Here is a 15,828-nt window from a genome sequence, read left to right as displayed (position 1 = left end):
TCAAAGGGCTCTTCTAGCTTAAAAATCTTTGACACTTGGAGTTCTGGAGTTTAGAGTCTAGTTTTGTAGTTGGAATGACTCCAGATTCTAGGTCTTCTGCATCATTGAGTGTTTCTCTTGTGTAAAACTGGTTTCTTTCTGGGGAGGAAGACCACCAAAGGTAGTGTGATGCTTGGCCTGCTAGCTTTCACCACATTGGACTCAGCTTCCAGGAGCAGCAAAAATATGGATGATAGTAAGCTAATACCTTATTACTAACTTAGCTTCTTGTGTGTAACTTGACATTTTCTGATCATCAGCAGTCTACAAGGTTTAGTTATTCCTGCCTCTTTTTTTTCCAAATGAAGAAGCTAGGGCTCAGAAAAGATGAACAGCTTGCCCAAGATCACACAGCTAGTAAATTCATAGGTAGATCTTGGTCTTTGTGGTGCTAAGCCTGTGTACTTCCAACTATATACTAGGCTAACTCCAAGGAAGGCCATCAGCTCTCTTGAACTTGCCCTCGGGGGGCGTTTGTGAGTTGGTGGTGTTCTGACCTTGTATGATTTCTTTGTTTTTTTTTCCTTGTTTTGTTTTTTCTTTTTTAAGATTTTATTTATTTATTTGATAGGGAGAGAGAGAGAGCACAAGTAGGGGGAGTGGCAGGCAGAGGAAGAGGGAGAAGCAGACTCCCCGCTGAGCAGGGAGCCCGATGCCGGACTCAATCCCAGGCCCCTGGGATCATTACCAGAGACGAAGGCAGACGCTCAACCGACTGAGCCACCCAGGCGCACAATTTTTTTTTTTTTTTGTTTTCTATGTTATATTTATTTTCTTCATAGGGACCCAGGATGGCAAGTCAGTGGGTTTAATATTAGAGGTTACTACTAAGATTGTGTTGCTCATATGAATGTCAAACCACTGATCCCAAGGTTTACCTTTTAGCTGAACATTTTCTATATAAATTTTTTTAACTTATGGGTTTTAATGATTCATGTGGCTTGTGAGCCTGAGATGTTTGTAATTATGGCATAGGGCTTCCATTCGTAAATTGTTACGGTTAACTTATCATCCCCAGCATCCTTTCCAACCATAGGTGTTGGTGATGTCAGGTCTGGAATCTTCTCTAAGACTTGTCTGTAGGTTGTTTATCACCATTAGCCCTCATTATTTTAAATGAGTACCCACCCACCTTATAATCTGTAACCACATGTTTCCAGAGCTTCTCTGGAGATAACATCTTGTAGGCTCCCCCTTCTTTTTTTTTTTCCTTCCTATTCTCAAATGTTTTATTTAACTAAAACCCAGAAAATGGGAGGGAAAATACCTATAAAGATAGAACCTCTCTAGATATGTGAAATTCAGAACATTTTGGAAACAAGTGTTGCTCTTGAATCTGAAGCTTTGAAACAAAACCTCACCACATGTTTAAAACATATTAGTTTGTAAATATGGAGTCCTACTAATTGCATTTATAGCTTACAGCAGAACTACTTGTCATGTCTTGTTACTCTGAGGGGAAAAAATGAGAGAATTATATAGGTGTATGGGTTTTAAAAAATTGGAATGCAGAGAATAGTGTGGTGTAATTTCTAATTATGTCTCTTTTTATGGTGAGGCAAGTAATCAGTTTTTCTGTTACTGTGATATTTGCCTGAATTCAGGGAAAACAGTATGGAGTGCCTCCTTTTGTAAAGTAATAAACTGTGCTTGTCCTTCTCTCTCCATTTATTGGAATGGCTAAAGAGCATCAACGTTGTGTGACATTTTACACAATCACTGCTTACTCAGATTATTATTTTGCATTTCAGTGTGACTAAACGTTTTGTTGTATGATTAAGAATGATTTTATTGGTTAAGGGCAAATGGGTTTCCAGCGGGAATGACTCAGTGGTTTTCTAATGGCAAACTAATAGTTTTTAAATTTTGTGTTATGGTAAATTTTTCAGAAACATGCCTTTTCTACAAAATGAACCGCATATATTTTCATCAGGGAGGAGAGGCCCCTCCATGAAAACTGCAGGAAAAGGTGAATCATAGAAGTATACAATTTCAGGCTGGGAAGCCCCTCAACCAGTCAGTTCAGTGCTCTCATTTTACAGATGAGTAAACTGAGGCCCAGGATTACACAGTGGCTAGGTGGCAATAGCAGGAGTCGAGCCTGCTTCTTCAGACCCTGATTTTGCTGCTATTTCTCTAGTATCTTGCTTGAGTGTTTATGAAAAACAGAGGGTTTGCCTTCCCCTGCCCAAGGATATCAATCACTGACTAAAGTACCATCAGCGCCTGTGTTTAAAAATAATTCCGAAAAAAAGATATTCCCTTGAGACGCATATTAATTTTGTTTTTCTTATAAATCATCTTTAATAGATTTGGAGTTATTTTCAATGATAAAATTTTGGAATGCATGGGAATCTCTATGGACATAGGATTCATCTCTAGAACAGTTTCATGCTCAAATTTATAATGAACTTTGGTTCCTCAAATTCTAAAGCTATTTATAGTTCTTTTTTTTTAAATTGTCAAGCAAAAGTGCTCCCCCAGGATTCATTGGTGATTGTACCAAGGTCTCAGGGGCAGTATCCCTCTCACTTTTACCCTTGGTAAGACCGTGGGTTTGCTTTGTATCTTTGACAATCGCTGGAGAGAAGGAACAGGATTCACACGATACCTTGGGAAGACTCAGTGTTGCAGTTAAAGTCATGGACTCTGGAGGTCACATTTCCTGTGACACCATCTGTTGGGTGGCCTTGGGGGAGGTTCCGTACCTCAGGAAGCCCCAGTTTTCCCATCTGTAAGGGGAGCTCGTACGTGTGGTCTTAACCACGGTGTCCGTATTGTCTACATATTAGCAGCCACACTGCTTTTGCTGGTTTTGTGCCTGCTTTTACTGTTATTCCTGAGCCAGAAAGGTTTCCAGACTTGCCTTGGGAAGGGCTCATGAAGAGGGGTGCACATTCCATTTCTAAATTCTAGTGAATGGCAAAGGTAGGGAGAAGGGATTCACCTACCTTGGTACTGAAGGTGTCGGCTCTTTTAAAAGAAAATTTCACCTGACCAAATTAATAAAAATCACAGTGTTTTTATTCTTAGCTGATTTTGGTGTTTTATTGTTAGCTGATTTCTCTTCTATCTTCCTATGTGACGAGGCGGTCCCAGTTGTGAATTTTCTTGGTGATTCTTAGAACTGAGAGACCTGAGGACACAGCCGCAGACAAGAGGCAGAGGACCCTGAGTGAGGCAATGGCCCAGTGCACACTGGGACTTGCCCTCTGAGGCTGCCTTAACCTGCCTTGCACGGGGTCCGTGTTACACAGTGTGGAAAGAGAAAACCAGTTGAGGAGGCAGTTGCCAGGGAAGAAGGAAATGGTTAATAAATTTTTTTTTTTAACTGTTTGAACTAGTTAATTGTCAAGTTATATCAGCAAGTGAGTTCTCTCCTTCCTGCTGCTTCTCGAAGGAAAAGCTGGAAATGGACAGCATACCCGTCATGTATGCACATGTCTCTAGGCTGCATCTGTTCCTAGGCTAAAAATGAAATCCCCTTACAACTATTACCTGGAGGACTTTTATAGGTTTTGTAGAAAATATGACTGGAATACAGCTACAACCTGTTTTATTGTCCCTGACAGTGACTTAAGCCACCCTTGCCTGCAAATCTTTTATCATGCCCCGGGGTATTCATTTGTTTATTTTTATCAGGTACAGCACTTTAAATACCAGAGCCCTGGGAAATCAAACTGGCCCACTCATTGTAGGAAGTTTGAGACATTTTTCTTTCTTTCCTTCTTTCTTTCTTTCTTTTTTTTTCAAGAATACTTAAAGTGGGAAGTGGGTACCCAGGATCTGGGTACATTTCTATGTTCGTTTCTAAATTATGGAACATAATTTATATAAAAGATTTAACTTTGCATTTGGAAGCCAAATTGTGGCTATCTCTCTGTCTGACTTGTGCTCATTTTTCTCACTTCTTTACAGAATGCCAGCACCTAATTATTTTTCTGTTGAATTAAGTTCTTTTAGTCTAATATCACCTAGTCAAAAATGTTAACTTTATGTTTTCCAGGGATATCAGTATGAACAACATTACTCAATTACCAGAAGATGCATTTAAGAACTTTCCTTTTCTAGAGGAGCTGTAAGTAATATTTTGAAAAATGTGTTTTATTTGTGTGTTTGTTTCCCCATTCTCTTTGGAAGCTCTTACAAAAGAGATAGTCTAATGTTTCTCAGGGGGCACTCAGACAGCTTAGTTTCAGTGAGTTTTGTACGGAGGAGATGATGTCTTTTTTTCTTTTTTAAAAAGATTTTATTTATTTGAGAGAGAGAGAGAGAGACAGAGAGTGAGCAGTGGGGAGGGGCAGAGGGAGAGGGAGAAGCAGATTTCCTGCTGAGCAGGGAGCCCGATGCAGGGCTTGATCCCAAGACCCTGGGATCACGACCTGAGCCGGAGGCAGATGCTTAACTGACTGAGCCACCCAGGTGCCCCGGAAATCGTGTTTTTTTGGGGAAACTTGATTTTTTTAAGCAGTGTAATTGCTGAAGTTATTTTTGAATGCCAGAACTAAAAATGTTACTTTCATTTTTGCTACAATTATTATAACCATGAATGCTACAATGACACAAGTTAATTACAGTGTTATCCTGAGATAACAAGGCTAGGGTAATTACCATTGTTGCCAAAGGAGTTGCTGTGTGGGTAACACAACCATAAAAAATAATACAAGAAATTTTAGGGTCATGATGCAGGAGACTGTAATGTTGCAAGTGAGCAGAAAACTGAGTGTAGGTCCCCTGGGACATTTACACATGACTTTGGGGGATTGGGAGAAGGCATAGAACATCATCCCAGTCTCTTAGAACACCTTTAAGGATGTTTCTGAACTTGTCAGTTGCAGCTCACACTTCCAGTTTAACAGTTTACATTGTGGAGAAGTTCTTTCCATCTGTTTTAACCTCCATTTCATTTTGCTTTCCACACTTTTTTGAAGTTTGTGATCAAAATAGGCATGATTACATTTTAAAGTAATTGGAAACCATACATTATATTAAGAATCGAGGTTAAAAAAAAAATAAAATCAGACTTAAATCAAGTTAAATATAGGTTTTTAATGGCCAGGCTAATGGATTATGTAATACATGTAGGTAAGAAGGCGACAGTTTGATACTAAGAACATCAAAGAGGTATAGCCCTGAAGGAATCTAAATTCATATTACAGATTGTATCCTACAGCCCAGCTGTTGAGTATTAGATCCAAGTCAGCGAATGTCTCCTATCTTAGGTCAGCCTCTCCCCCAACATGAGGAACAGGAATCAAATATAAGCCAGGTAGGTTATATGTGCTCTCTTGCTTCTGACAAGAGCATTGAAATGGCAGTTAAGGATTTAATAAAGTTTAGGCGAAATTTTTCTTCCCACACTACTTAGCTGAACACAATGTTCCCACAGCAAAAATTGAACAGAGATTATTTGCCACTTCTAAGCTTGTGAACTGGGTCAAGTTACTTAACCTCCCTCTGCTCAGTTTTTTTGTCTATAAGGTACAGATAGCAACAGTTTCCCTCATAGTATTCTGGTGAAGACAGAATGAATTGATAGATATTAAATGCTTAGGACAGTGCATGAAACAGAGCAAGTGTTCTGTAAATAGTAGCTAGTATTTATCTTACTATTTTAAAAGTGCGCAAGAAAAAAAAGTGGAATACTAAATGTTATCTTTGGGTAAAAAAATTTAATGTATATTTTATTTTTGCCTCTCTTTTTTCCTATAATGAACATTAATTATTTTGTAATAAAGTATTCATTTTTTTATTGAGATACAATTGACTAATAACATACTAGCCTCAGGTGTTCAACATGATTCAATATTTGTATATATTATGAAATCACCACAATAAGTCTAGTTAACATTCATCACCATAAGTTACACATTTTTTCTTGTGATGAGAATTTTTAAGATTTACTCTCAACAACTTTCAGATAGGCAATACAGTATTATTAACTATAGTCAGTGTGCTGTACCTTACATCCCCCCATGACTTACTTATTTTATAACTGGAAGTTGGGTCCTTTTGACCCTCTTCACCCATTTTGCCTAACCTACCCCTTAATTGTTCATTTTTTAATTAAAATTTAAATTAAAAAAGTGAATTATGTGTTTGAAGTCCCTACCTCCTGATTCCCACCAGTCAAGCTTTTTAAAGATGCTTTACCTATTTATTCTTGTTCATTATTTATATATTTATAAATATATAAATGTATTTATGAAGTTTTAGATGTTAGGATTAGTCTACCTTTACAGAAGTAATTATACAATGAAAGGACATTTACAAGTGTTGTTCATCCATTGTATGACTACTGTGGGGTATGTGATGCACCAGATAGGAGATGGAGAAGCTCTCCTGGCTCTGGGTGGGGTGACTGGGTGCAGACCACCTTCATTGATGCCTTGGATTGCCAGCACCACTCTTAAGGGATAGGGATTGTGCAGTGAGGGCCTGATTATGGAGTCAAACATGCTTAGTCTCGGCTTTGTGAAGTTCACATCTTGGATTTCTTAAAATCTCTGATGTCAAGCTCATGAATTCTGTCAGTTGAGACTTTTCATTGGAACCAAATTGCATTTGACTGTTAGTTCTTTGTAGATAGGTTACATTCCCTCTATATTCTGCTTTGTCAGTGATGGAGCCCATCAGATCAAGCCAGCACATCTTCTCCAAATATTGGATGGGATTTCAAAAATGAATTCAGTTAGGAGAGCTGACAGGTATTTTTAAAGAATACTTCAGAATAGTCTTTCATACTCTGGGAATACTTCAGGCATTTAAAGGAATTTTTTTCCATGTTAATAAAAGCATGGTAAAAAGCCCATTTTTTAAATAAAACACTGTAGTTGATTTTGACATTACAAAATGATGCTGCCATGACTATTGTAATATTTCATAAACAGTGTAACCATTTATCCAGAGTCATCTGGAAGTCATTTAAGAGTGATTGTGAAGCTGAAGTGCCCTGAGTCAAAATGAATGATTTGCTGAGGTTTTTTTTTTTTAGTTTATAGTTAATGAGGTGCACTTTACAAGATATAACTGGGTTGGCCAAATTTTATATGATGATCCAGAGTGCTTGGAGTATTGGGTGGAATCACTTCCCAGCAATACATAAGAAGTGTTTATAGATACTTAAACATTTACTTATTCTTTGAACAAGCACTGAATCCTGCTCTGTGCCAGGTTCTGTAGTAGGTACCAGGGGTACAGAGACAAGTAAATATGGTCTTTGTCCTTGGAGGTGACAGTCTGTCTGTAGCTGTGCTAATACACATAGCCGTTAGCTCTAGGTGGCTATTCAGTTTTACATTTAAAATAAATAAAATTAAATAAAAAATCCAGTTCCTTAGTTAAACTAGCCGTCTTTCAAGTATTCAGTAGCCACCTGTGGCTAGGGGCTATTGTATTTGAAGAAAGTTCAGTTGTACAACATGGGTCTGGAGAAAGGTACAGACCTATCACTTGGTACAGCATGATGAAGACTGTCAGAGAGGTATGTGTAAGGTCAGTGAAAGCCTAAAGTAATATATTTACTTGAGATTCTAGGATTTGGGAAAGGCTTCCTAGAATAGCTTCAGCAGAGTCTTGAAGGACACCTGGGAATTATCAGATGGGTGTAAGTATGGGTGCTCCAGGAAGAACTTTTTAACATGTGCAAAGACATAGAGGTAGGCATTTCAGAAGTGTTAAAACACTTCTGTTTGGGCGCCTGGGTGGCTCAGTCGTTAAGCGTCTGCCTTCGGCTCAGGTCATGATCCCAGGGTCCTGGGATCGAGTCCCACATCGGGCTCCCTGCTCGGCGGGAAGCCTGCTTCTCCCTCTCCCACTCCCCCTGCTTGTGTTCCTGCTCTCGCTATCTATCTCTCTGTCAAATAAATAAATAAAATCTTTAAAAAAAAAAACAAAACACTTCTGTTTTAGTAACAGTTATTCCTAATGGAATATAGAGAAATTTGAAATATTGAAAAGATGGAGAAGTATCAGTATGTGAGGCCAGATCATAAAGGGACTTTTTTTTTTTTTAAGATTTTATTTATTTATTTGAGAGAGAGAGTGAGAGAGAGAGCACAAGAGGGGGTAGCAGGAGAGGGAGAAGCAGACTCCCTGCTGAGCAGGGAGCCCGATGTGGGACTCGATCCCGGGACTCCAGGATCATGACCTGAGCCAAAGGCAGTCGCTTAACCAACTGAGCCACCCAGGCACCCATAAAAGGACTTTTTAAGATAAACAATTTAGACTTAATCCTGAAGGAGCTGAATTGGATATGAGGGTGAGCAGCAGTAGGGAGGAGACTAGGATTTTTGCCCTGAACGACTAGATGCCATTCACTGATTCTTCCCCCCTCTCTCTGGGAATACAAAAACATTCAATTCAATACATACATCTGAAAATTTGGGACAGTCTCTTGATTTTTGCACCTTGGTTTCCCACTCTTTAACATGGAGCTCCTCACAATAGTATTGTAAAGGGAAAATGGAATAATTTATGTAAAAGTGCTTTGTGGCCATAAAATGCTATGTCCACAGGAGTGAGGTAAATTTCACTAATCCTCGTAAATATTACAGTCTTTCTTTTTCTTGAAGTATTTCAGGGAGAGGTTATTTTGCTTGGGAATGGAAGCTGGAATGGGTCAATATAGGTTTCTATTAGCAATGTCAAAGGAAAGCCAGAATTCTTAGAAAATACTCAGCATCCACAGAATCTAGTCTGATGTGATGCTGGCACAGCTAATTTTGGCTTTCATTGAGACCTGCAGGGCATTGATAGGCATTTGGGGAATGGCTGAAATGTGGAGTTGTGAAAATGATTTAATTAGAAACAGCAGAGGGAATATCCAACTGCTTTTCCATAGGCTGCCACCAAAAAAGTCCATGGATGTTACTTTGAGTTTAGATGTTGCAATAGCAGGTAGAAACCATTGCCAGCTCTGGCACTTGTACGGTTTATTGTTTAATATGAGTATATTATGAGTATAATTCCATTTGTTTCAAAATGTACTTTGACTTTGGAAGAATCACAGTGCTAAAGTAAAACTTAGATCTCTGAGTACGATTCAAGCTCGCTTGTTTTTTTCATCTGTAGGACAGTTAATTCTAAATTAAGGCATTACTTTGCAAAAGAGGACTAGTGAATAATTTGAACAGGGAGATTCTGAATCAGATACAAATAGTGGATCAAAACTAAATAGTTCAATTTGGCCAAAACTTAAATATAGAACATGTATACACACACACACACACACACACGTACATAACATTTCAGACTTATGAAATGTTGCAAGCATAAAGAATTTTCACACATACCATTTAGTCAGATTCCCCAAATGTTAATATTCTCTTTCCATATACATGCACACAATAGGAGATCTCAAGTATATGTACATTTTTTCCCTGAACCAGTTGAGAGTAAGTTGCAGTCATAATTCCCCTTTACCACTAAATATTGCATTGTTCTTCCAAACACAAAGATATTCATTTAAATAACTGCAGTACAGTTGCCACGCTCAGAAAAATAGTGTTGATATATGTTATTGTCTGATCTGTAATTCTCATTCAAATTTGACAGCTGTTCCATAGATAATTCTCTATAGCAAAAGAAAAATAAAATTCTGGTTCAGCATACAGTCTAGAACCACAAGTTGTATTTGGTTGCTGTGTCTTGATAATTTATTTTAAATTTCAAAAACTGTTTTTTTTCCCAAGAGAATGTAAAAGAGTTTCTCATTGCTCTGGTAATGTTTGATAGTTAAAAATACTCTATTCTTAGGTGCATTCTCTTGCACTTTCTAGTGCTCTGTTGGGATGATTTGGTAGCAAAGATCACTGCCCTTACTGTTCGGAAGTACACAGTGAGTTCACAGAGGGACATGGCTTGTCTGGTTCATCTTAATTCCTATGTGTTATTTGGAAAGCTGTCAGATTAAGGAGTAAGGGTGTAAAAAGAAAAATGGGAAGAGAGCTTGTACTAATCGAACCTGCTATGTATCGGATAGCCCCCCTCCCCAAATAGACATTGTTTTGTTTTAATTCATAAAATGCTGAACTACATATTCAGTCCCGTTTTGCTGATGAGGAAGCTGAGGTTCTCCTCAGAGAGGTTAAGTAACTTGCCCGAGGTTACACAGCATGTTATTAATGGACCTGGCTTTCATCCCAGGCTATGCCCCTGTAGAAGTGGAGAGGATGGGGAAAGACTTGTAAGACAATTTGTTAATTCAACAAAATTTGTTAGGTAAAGCTCTGTGTTCAGTGTTGAATTAAATGGGATCCTTGCCTTCAAGACAGATGGGTGGTGTATTAGAGTTTGGAGAGTTCAAAGGAGAAAGAAATTTCTACTCATTAAGAAAGATTAGGGAAGACCTCATCCAAGAGTTAGTATTTCTGGAGAATCTTGAGGGATGGTAGGAGTTAATTCATAAGGAGATGTGGAAGAAGGAGTGTGAGAAAAGATATAAAGTCTGGTACAGGTGTTCGGAATGATGTGTTGTTTGGTTTTGTTGTAGTGCTGAGTTCCTGAAAGGAAATTATGGGAAAGAAACCTAGAAAGGAATTTGGGGCCAGACTGAAGCTCCAGTCTTGTGCCTCTTTCCTGGCAGATGAATGAGGAGCTTCTACTTTTGAGTGACTATTGAAGTTTTTTGAGCTAAGAAATGACTTGACCAGATATGACCTTCGGTGAAGGTGATCTCATTGTAGACAGTAGGATGTTTGTGATTGAGACAATACAGGGAGACAAATGAAGATGCTGATGGCAATAGTCCAGGTGAGAATTATGGGAATCTGAACTAGGGCAGATGAGAGGCAATAAGACAGAGGAGGGAACCTCTGCAAAAGATGCATGGAAGTAGAATCAAGAGGATGTCCCAGCGAGGGTGATGGGGGTGACATCTGTAACACTTTCATTTAGGAAATGAAGTCTGGTGTGCTTTGATAAGGATACAGACATACAGACAATACAGAACGAGAAATTGTTTTGGAAGAGAAGCTATTATTCTTGAATATACATATAGAATTTAGATGGGATATGAGTAGGGGGTCTCTGGAAATTTAGGCGTGGAGTCCAGGATAGAGATTCATGGGTATAGATCATAGAATTAGAGTACTATGGGTATGTATCTGGGAGTCTTTTATTTTAAGGTGATTACTGGAAACATGAGATGAAAAGAGCTTGCCGAGAGAGGGCAAAAGAAAAGGGAAGGAAGCCAAAGACAACTCCTTGGGAAACACTTGAATCCGGGTGTGGGAAGAAGACCAAGTGCCAGAGAAGCAGGAGAACTAGGGCAGAACTGTGCCCCAGGAGCTGTGGGAGGAGAGATTTTTCACAAGAAATGAAGGATCAACATTGACAGGCTGGAGAAAGGTGCCTGTGGCCAGATATTGAGAAAAGGCCTTGAATTTAAGTTTTTTAAAGAATCATTTCAGTGGAGTTGTGAGATTGACTTTGGGGTCAAGAAGTGCATCAAGAGGCTGGCATGTGGAGACTGCTATAGGTGGTTTCTGGTTTGGGGAGAGTAGCTAAAGCTTGGAATATGTACTGTATTTGACAGGAGTCCCTAGGGGTTAAGAGACAGAAACCCAGCTGAGGCATAATAGAGGATTTATTGTTTCATGTAGAACTAGAAAGTCCAGAGGTGGAGTTGGCTTCAGATGGTACTCGATCTCAAGGTTTAAAAGTTACGAGAGTTTTCTCATGCTCTCCATTTTTTAACTTTGATTATCTCTAATGTTGTATTTTGGCTTCATTCTTTCCTGTTACAAATAGCCTGTCTCCATAAGGTGGGAAATCAAACCTTTGGTAGCCCCGAGCACATCTTTACATCTTGAGATCCCAAATGAGTATCTAACGTCTTCCTCGCTTCTTTCAGCAGAAAACTCTTAGGAGGACTGTAGTTAGCCAGACTTACCTCATGTGCTTGTACTTGAACCAGTTACTTTGTTTGGGATGGCATGGTCCAATCTGGCCTATGAATTCATCCCCACCCACTGGGGCTACAGGTGGACAATCCCCCTGAAAGGAAGCAGAAGGAGGAAGAAAGACTGGCAGAAAGAAACCATAGTTATCTTGGCCCATTAGAGTCTAGTAACTAGACACATTGTAGGGAATGTTTGTTTAATTGCATCAATCTGAAATGAACAAAGGATCAATGAAGAATATAGAAAGGTCTCAGTTAAAGCCTAGGTAATATTTATAGTGGAACCAACAGGTTCTGTAACTTTGTCTTGTACATTGCAGTTTAGAAGTAGAGGTGATGAAACATGGGGTGTACTCAAATTTTGGGTTTGATAAGTCAGGACTTCATAGGGTACTTGGGAAATCAAGCAGTTCATTGTTTAAAAGGTTTGACATGGGATTCAGAAAGTGTAGACAAGCAACTGAAACCACAGTTTGCTGGCTTATTTATGTATTTTAATCAAAGCTGATTATTTGTTCTTTGACTAAAAATAGTAGTGACTTCAAGTAAGTGAATATGTATTTGACTTTCTACTAGCATAATATAATTTCCAGCAAGGAAATAGGCTAAGTCATTTCTTCCATGTATTGTCCACTCTTTGTCAATCCATGCTTGTTTAACATAGTATTATATGCTTTAGTAGAACCTTTAATTCAGAATTTGTTTATTATTTTCCCCTAATAGGTATTTTCACTACCTCTTAGTTCGGACTATATGTTTATATCAAAGAAGATAATGTTGGAGGTGCTAAAAACTCTGTATTACAGACACACTTAACTTTTTAAGAAAATGATCATAAAATTAAAGGGTACTCGATTTTTAAAATCTGGATGCCTAGAAAGATAAGGTAGATAACAGAAGAAAAAGTAAGCACCCATTATCTCAAACGACAATGGCTTAAATATGTAAGGTGCACGTGCACACATACACACACACACATATACACACGTATCTAGGGAACTATTATGGTACATCACGAAGTCAGCAGGGATGTAGGATCTGATACTCTGCACTTCTCATTGTATAGCTACCATGTCAAGATCACAAAATAACTGTCTACCTAAGCTGTAGCCATCATGACCCAGTTCTCAACAACAGGAAAGATGAAGGAGGAAAGAAAGAGGGGGATATTTCCTAGTAGTCAGCTTCAAGAAGCCGTCTTAAGCCTCCCATATAATACTTCTACTCACATCTCACTGGCTAGAACTTAGTCACATGGGCACACTTCACAGTGGGATGCTGGGAAGTATGGTTTTTGAACTGGGCATATTGTTGTCTAGACCAAAATCAGGGTTCTATTACTAGGTAAGAAGGGAAGAATGGTTATTGGTTGGGCAATTAGTTAAAGTACTTCTGGCTGCAAGAAACAAATTCAATTCAAAGTAGTTTCAACAGTAAGGGAATGTATTATCTTGCATAACGAGAAGACCTGCATATGGTAGAACTCTTCTAGGGTTGGTTAATGGAGTTAGGTCACATCCTCAAGAACCCAGTTTCTGTCTTCCTACTCTGCTCCTCCGGTGAGGGTAGCACCATGGTTGCGGTACTTCACATAGTATATTTAGACATGATAGAATCCAGAAAGAGAAGAGAGTCATCCCTTCTATTGCATCCCATTTAGGAAGAAAGGTACCTTTCCCAGAAACCCCCAGCAGACTTCCTGTAACCAGAGCTGGGCTCACAGGTCCAGCCCTAAACCAAGTCACTGGAATGGGATCAGTATGATTGGTTAAAACCAATCGAGATTTACTCACGGAGCTGCGTCATGTGAAGGAGGTGATATTTGAACAAACCAGGCTCTGCCAGGAAGGCATGAATGAGTATTTGATAGGTGTGGTTCCTCTCTCTCCTCTTCACACCTTACCCATTCCATACGGGTCTATTTTGAGCCCTTTCTGCCATCGGAAGCCTTCCCTGGTCTTTCTTTTCCAAGTTCCTCTTGCACGTTCTTTGTTCCTCTCCACGAAGTGCTGGCTTGAGTGCCCTGTTATTTTGTGCTCAAGGTGTCAGTGTGCACTTGTCTCTCCAGCTCCTCTGACTTTTCTCTAAGGGCAGGGCCTGTTGTCACACACTTTTGTATGACCTGGGGAAGGTAACCACATTTTTGAGCTTGAAAATGATGGGGGAATGTTAAGACAAAGGATTTTTTCTTACTTTGAGTTTATTGATGTCAGAGACTATATCAGACTACATAAAAACTAAATTCCACTAAAGTTTTATGTTTAATGAATTACCCTTATTTAAAAGAAATGAAATGAGAGGTGTCTTGGGAAAACTCAGTAGTTATTTTGCCAAACCTATGGTGCTTGGCCTGTAGTCGAAAGTCAATATTTGCTTTTAGATGTGAGTTGTAAAACTTTTTAAAAGCTATAACATATTTCCTCATATGGGTGGATATTGTGTGTGTTTATTGCCAGAGGTTGTGAGGATAATTCTGCTCAGGAAATGTGACCATTGCCAGGGTTTTATTGCTTTTACCTATGATATATGTAGGTATATTCAAATAGATATATGAAATAATTTTCCTCTTCTCTGTGAAGGAAATCTACTTTAAAAACCTTGGGAATTTCTCTAATAAGGGTTCTCAATACATGTCCTTAAAACATACTCAATTTTTACATGCACTTACATAAAATTATATGAAGATGTAAAACTCTTCCTGGTATGTGAAGAAATAGGGTGAGTAAAGCACTGTCAGATGAAGTTTATTTAACCTTGATAGGAAGAATGTCCAAAGGGAGCTATTTAATTGTTAGCCCTTCTGTTTACTAAGAAAATAACTACATCCTTTGGTTCTCTTAAAGCCATTCATAGAAAATACACAAAACAACATTGTTCTGTTTCTGGAATTTACATTATTTTACCTTATTTACCTTGTTTTATTTCTAGGATTTATATTATTTAGCTGTGGTATAGGACCTTGGGCAAGGCACAAAGGAAACAGAGGCACTTTGTTCGGTTTAAAAAAAACAATAGGGAGATGGTGATAATGAGGGCCAGTATAGTAGGATAATGAAAATGAAGAGGTGCTACAGTTAAGCTACTTTTTGTCAATACACATATATATATATATTTTTTAAAGAAATATTTTGTATATATAGAGAGAGAGCACACAGGAGGGGCAGAGCGGGGAGGGAGAGGGAGAGGGAGAGACTCAAGCAGACTCCCCGCTGAGCACAGAGCCTGACACAGGGCTCGAGCTCATGACCCTAAGATCATGACTTGAGCCAAAACCAAGAGTTGAACGTTCAGCAAACTGAGCCACCCAGGCGCCCCAACTTTTTGGCAATATATATTGATACTAAATATCCACCACTGGAAACCAGTGCACCTCTTGAGGTCTTTATTTTTCACAGGAGGCAGCAGAGTTCCAAGCACATAGTAGGACCTTAATACATAAATAAATATATGGTTGAGGACTTCTGTTAGAGGTGTGTGTTGCAGTGCTTTTTGCTTTTACTTTAAAATGGTTGCCAACATTTTAGAACCTGCAGATTTCAAATTACATATGTTAAGAGAATGCCACTCACCTCCCGTTAGACGGTTTCCTGTGGCCATACTTGCCCAGTTCAGTTTTTTTTTTTTTTTAAAGATTTATTTATTTATTTGAGACAGAATGAGAGAGAGAGAGAGCACATGAGAGGGGGGAGGGTCAGAGGGAGAAGCAGGCTCCCCGCCGAGCAGGGAGCCCGATGCGGGACTCGATCCCGGGACTCCAGGATCATGACCTGAGCCGAAGGCAGTCGCCCAACCGACTGAGCCACCCAGGCGCCCGCCCAGTTCAGTTTTGATGCATGTAGCATGATGCTGTGCTGACCCACCTGCATGAGAGAATTTAGTGGCGCAAG

At 39.1% G+C, this 15,828-nt stretch overlaps 1 protein-coding gene across 1 annotated transcript in view; it reads left to right on the top strand.

The window, feature by feature from the left end:
* LGR4 (leucine rich repeat containing G protein-coupled receptor 4) overlaps window positions 1-15,828 on the top strand; it is a 98,683-nt gene that overhangs the window by 50,186 nt on the left and 32,669 nt on the right. Inside the window, exon 2 of the mRNA XM_035012475.1 lies at window positions 4,046-4,117. Coding sequence (XP_034868366.1) covers window positions 4,046-4,117 — 72 coding nt within the window. The remainder of the gene's footprint in view (window positions 1-4,045; window positions 4,118-15,828) is intronic.

Source organism: Mirounga leonina, unplaced genomic scaffold (assembly GCF_011800145.1).
Source record: "Mirounga leonina isolate KUSES-001 unplaced genomic scaffold, KU_Mleo_1.0 Mir_166, whole genome shotgun sequence".
NCBI lineage: Eukaryota > Metazoa > Chordata > Mammalia > Carnivora > Phocidae > Mirounga > Mirounga leonina.
This window is presented reverse-complemented; position numbering and strand designations above follow the sequence as displayed.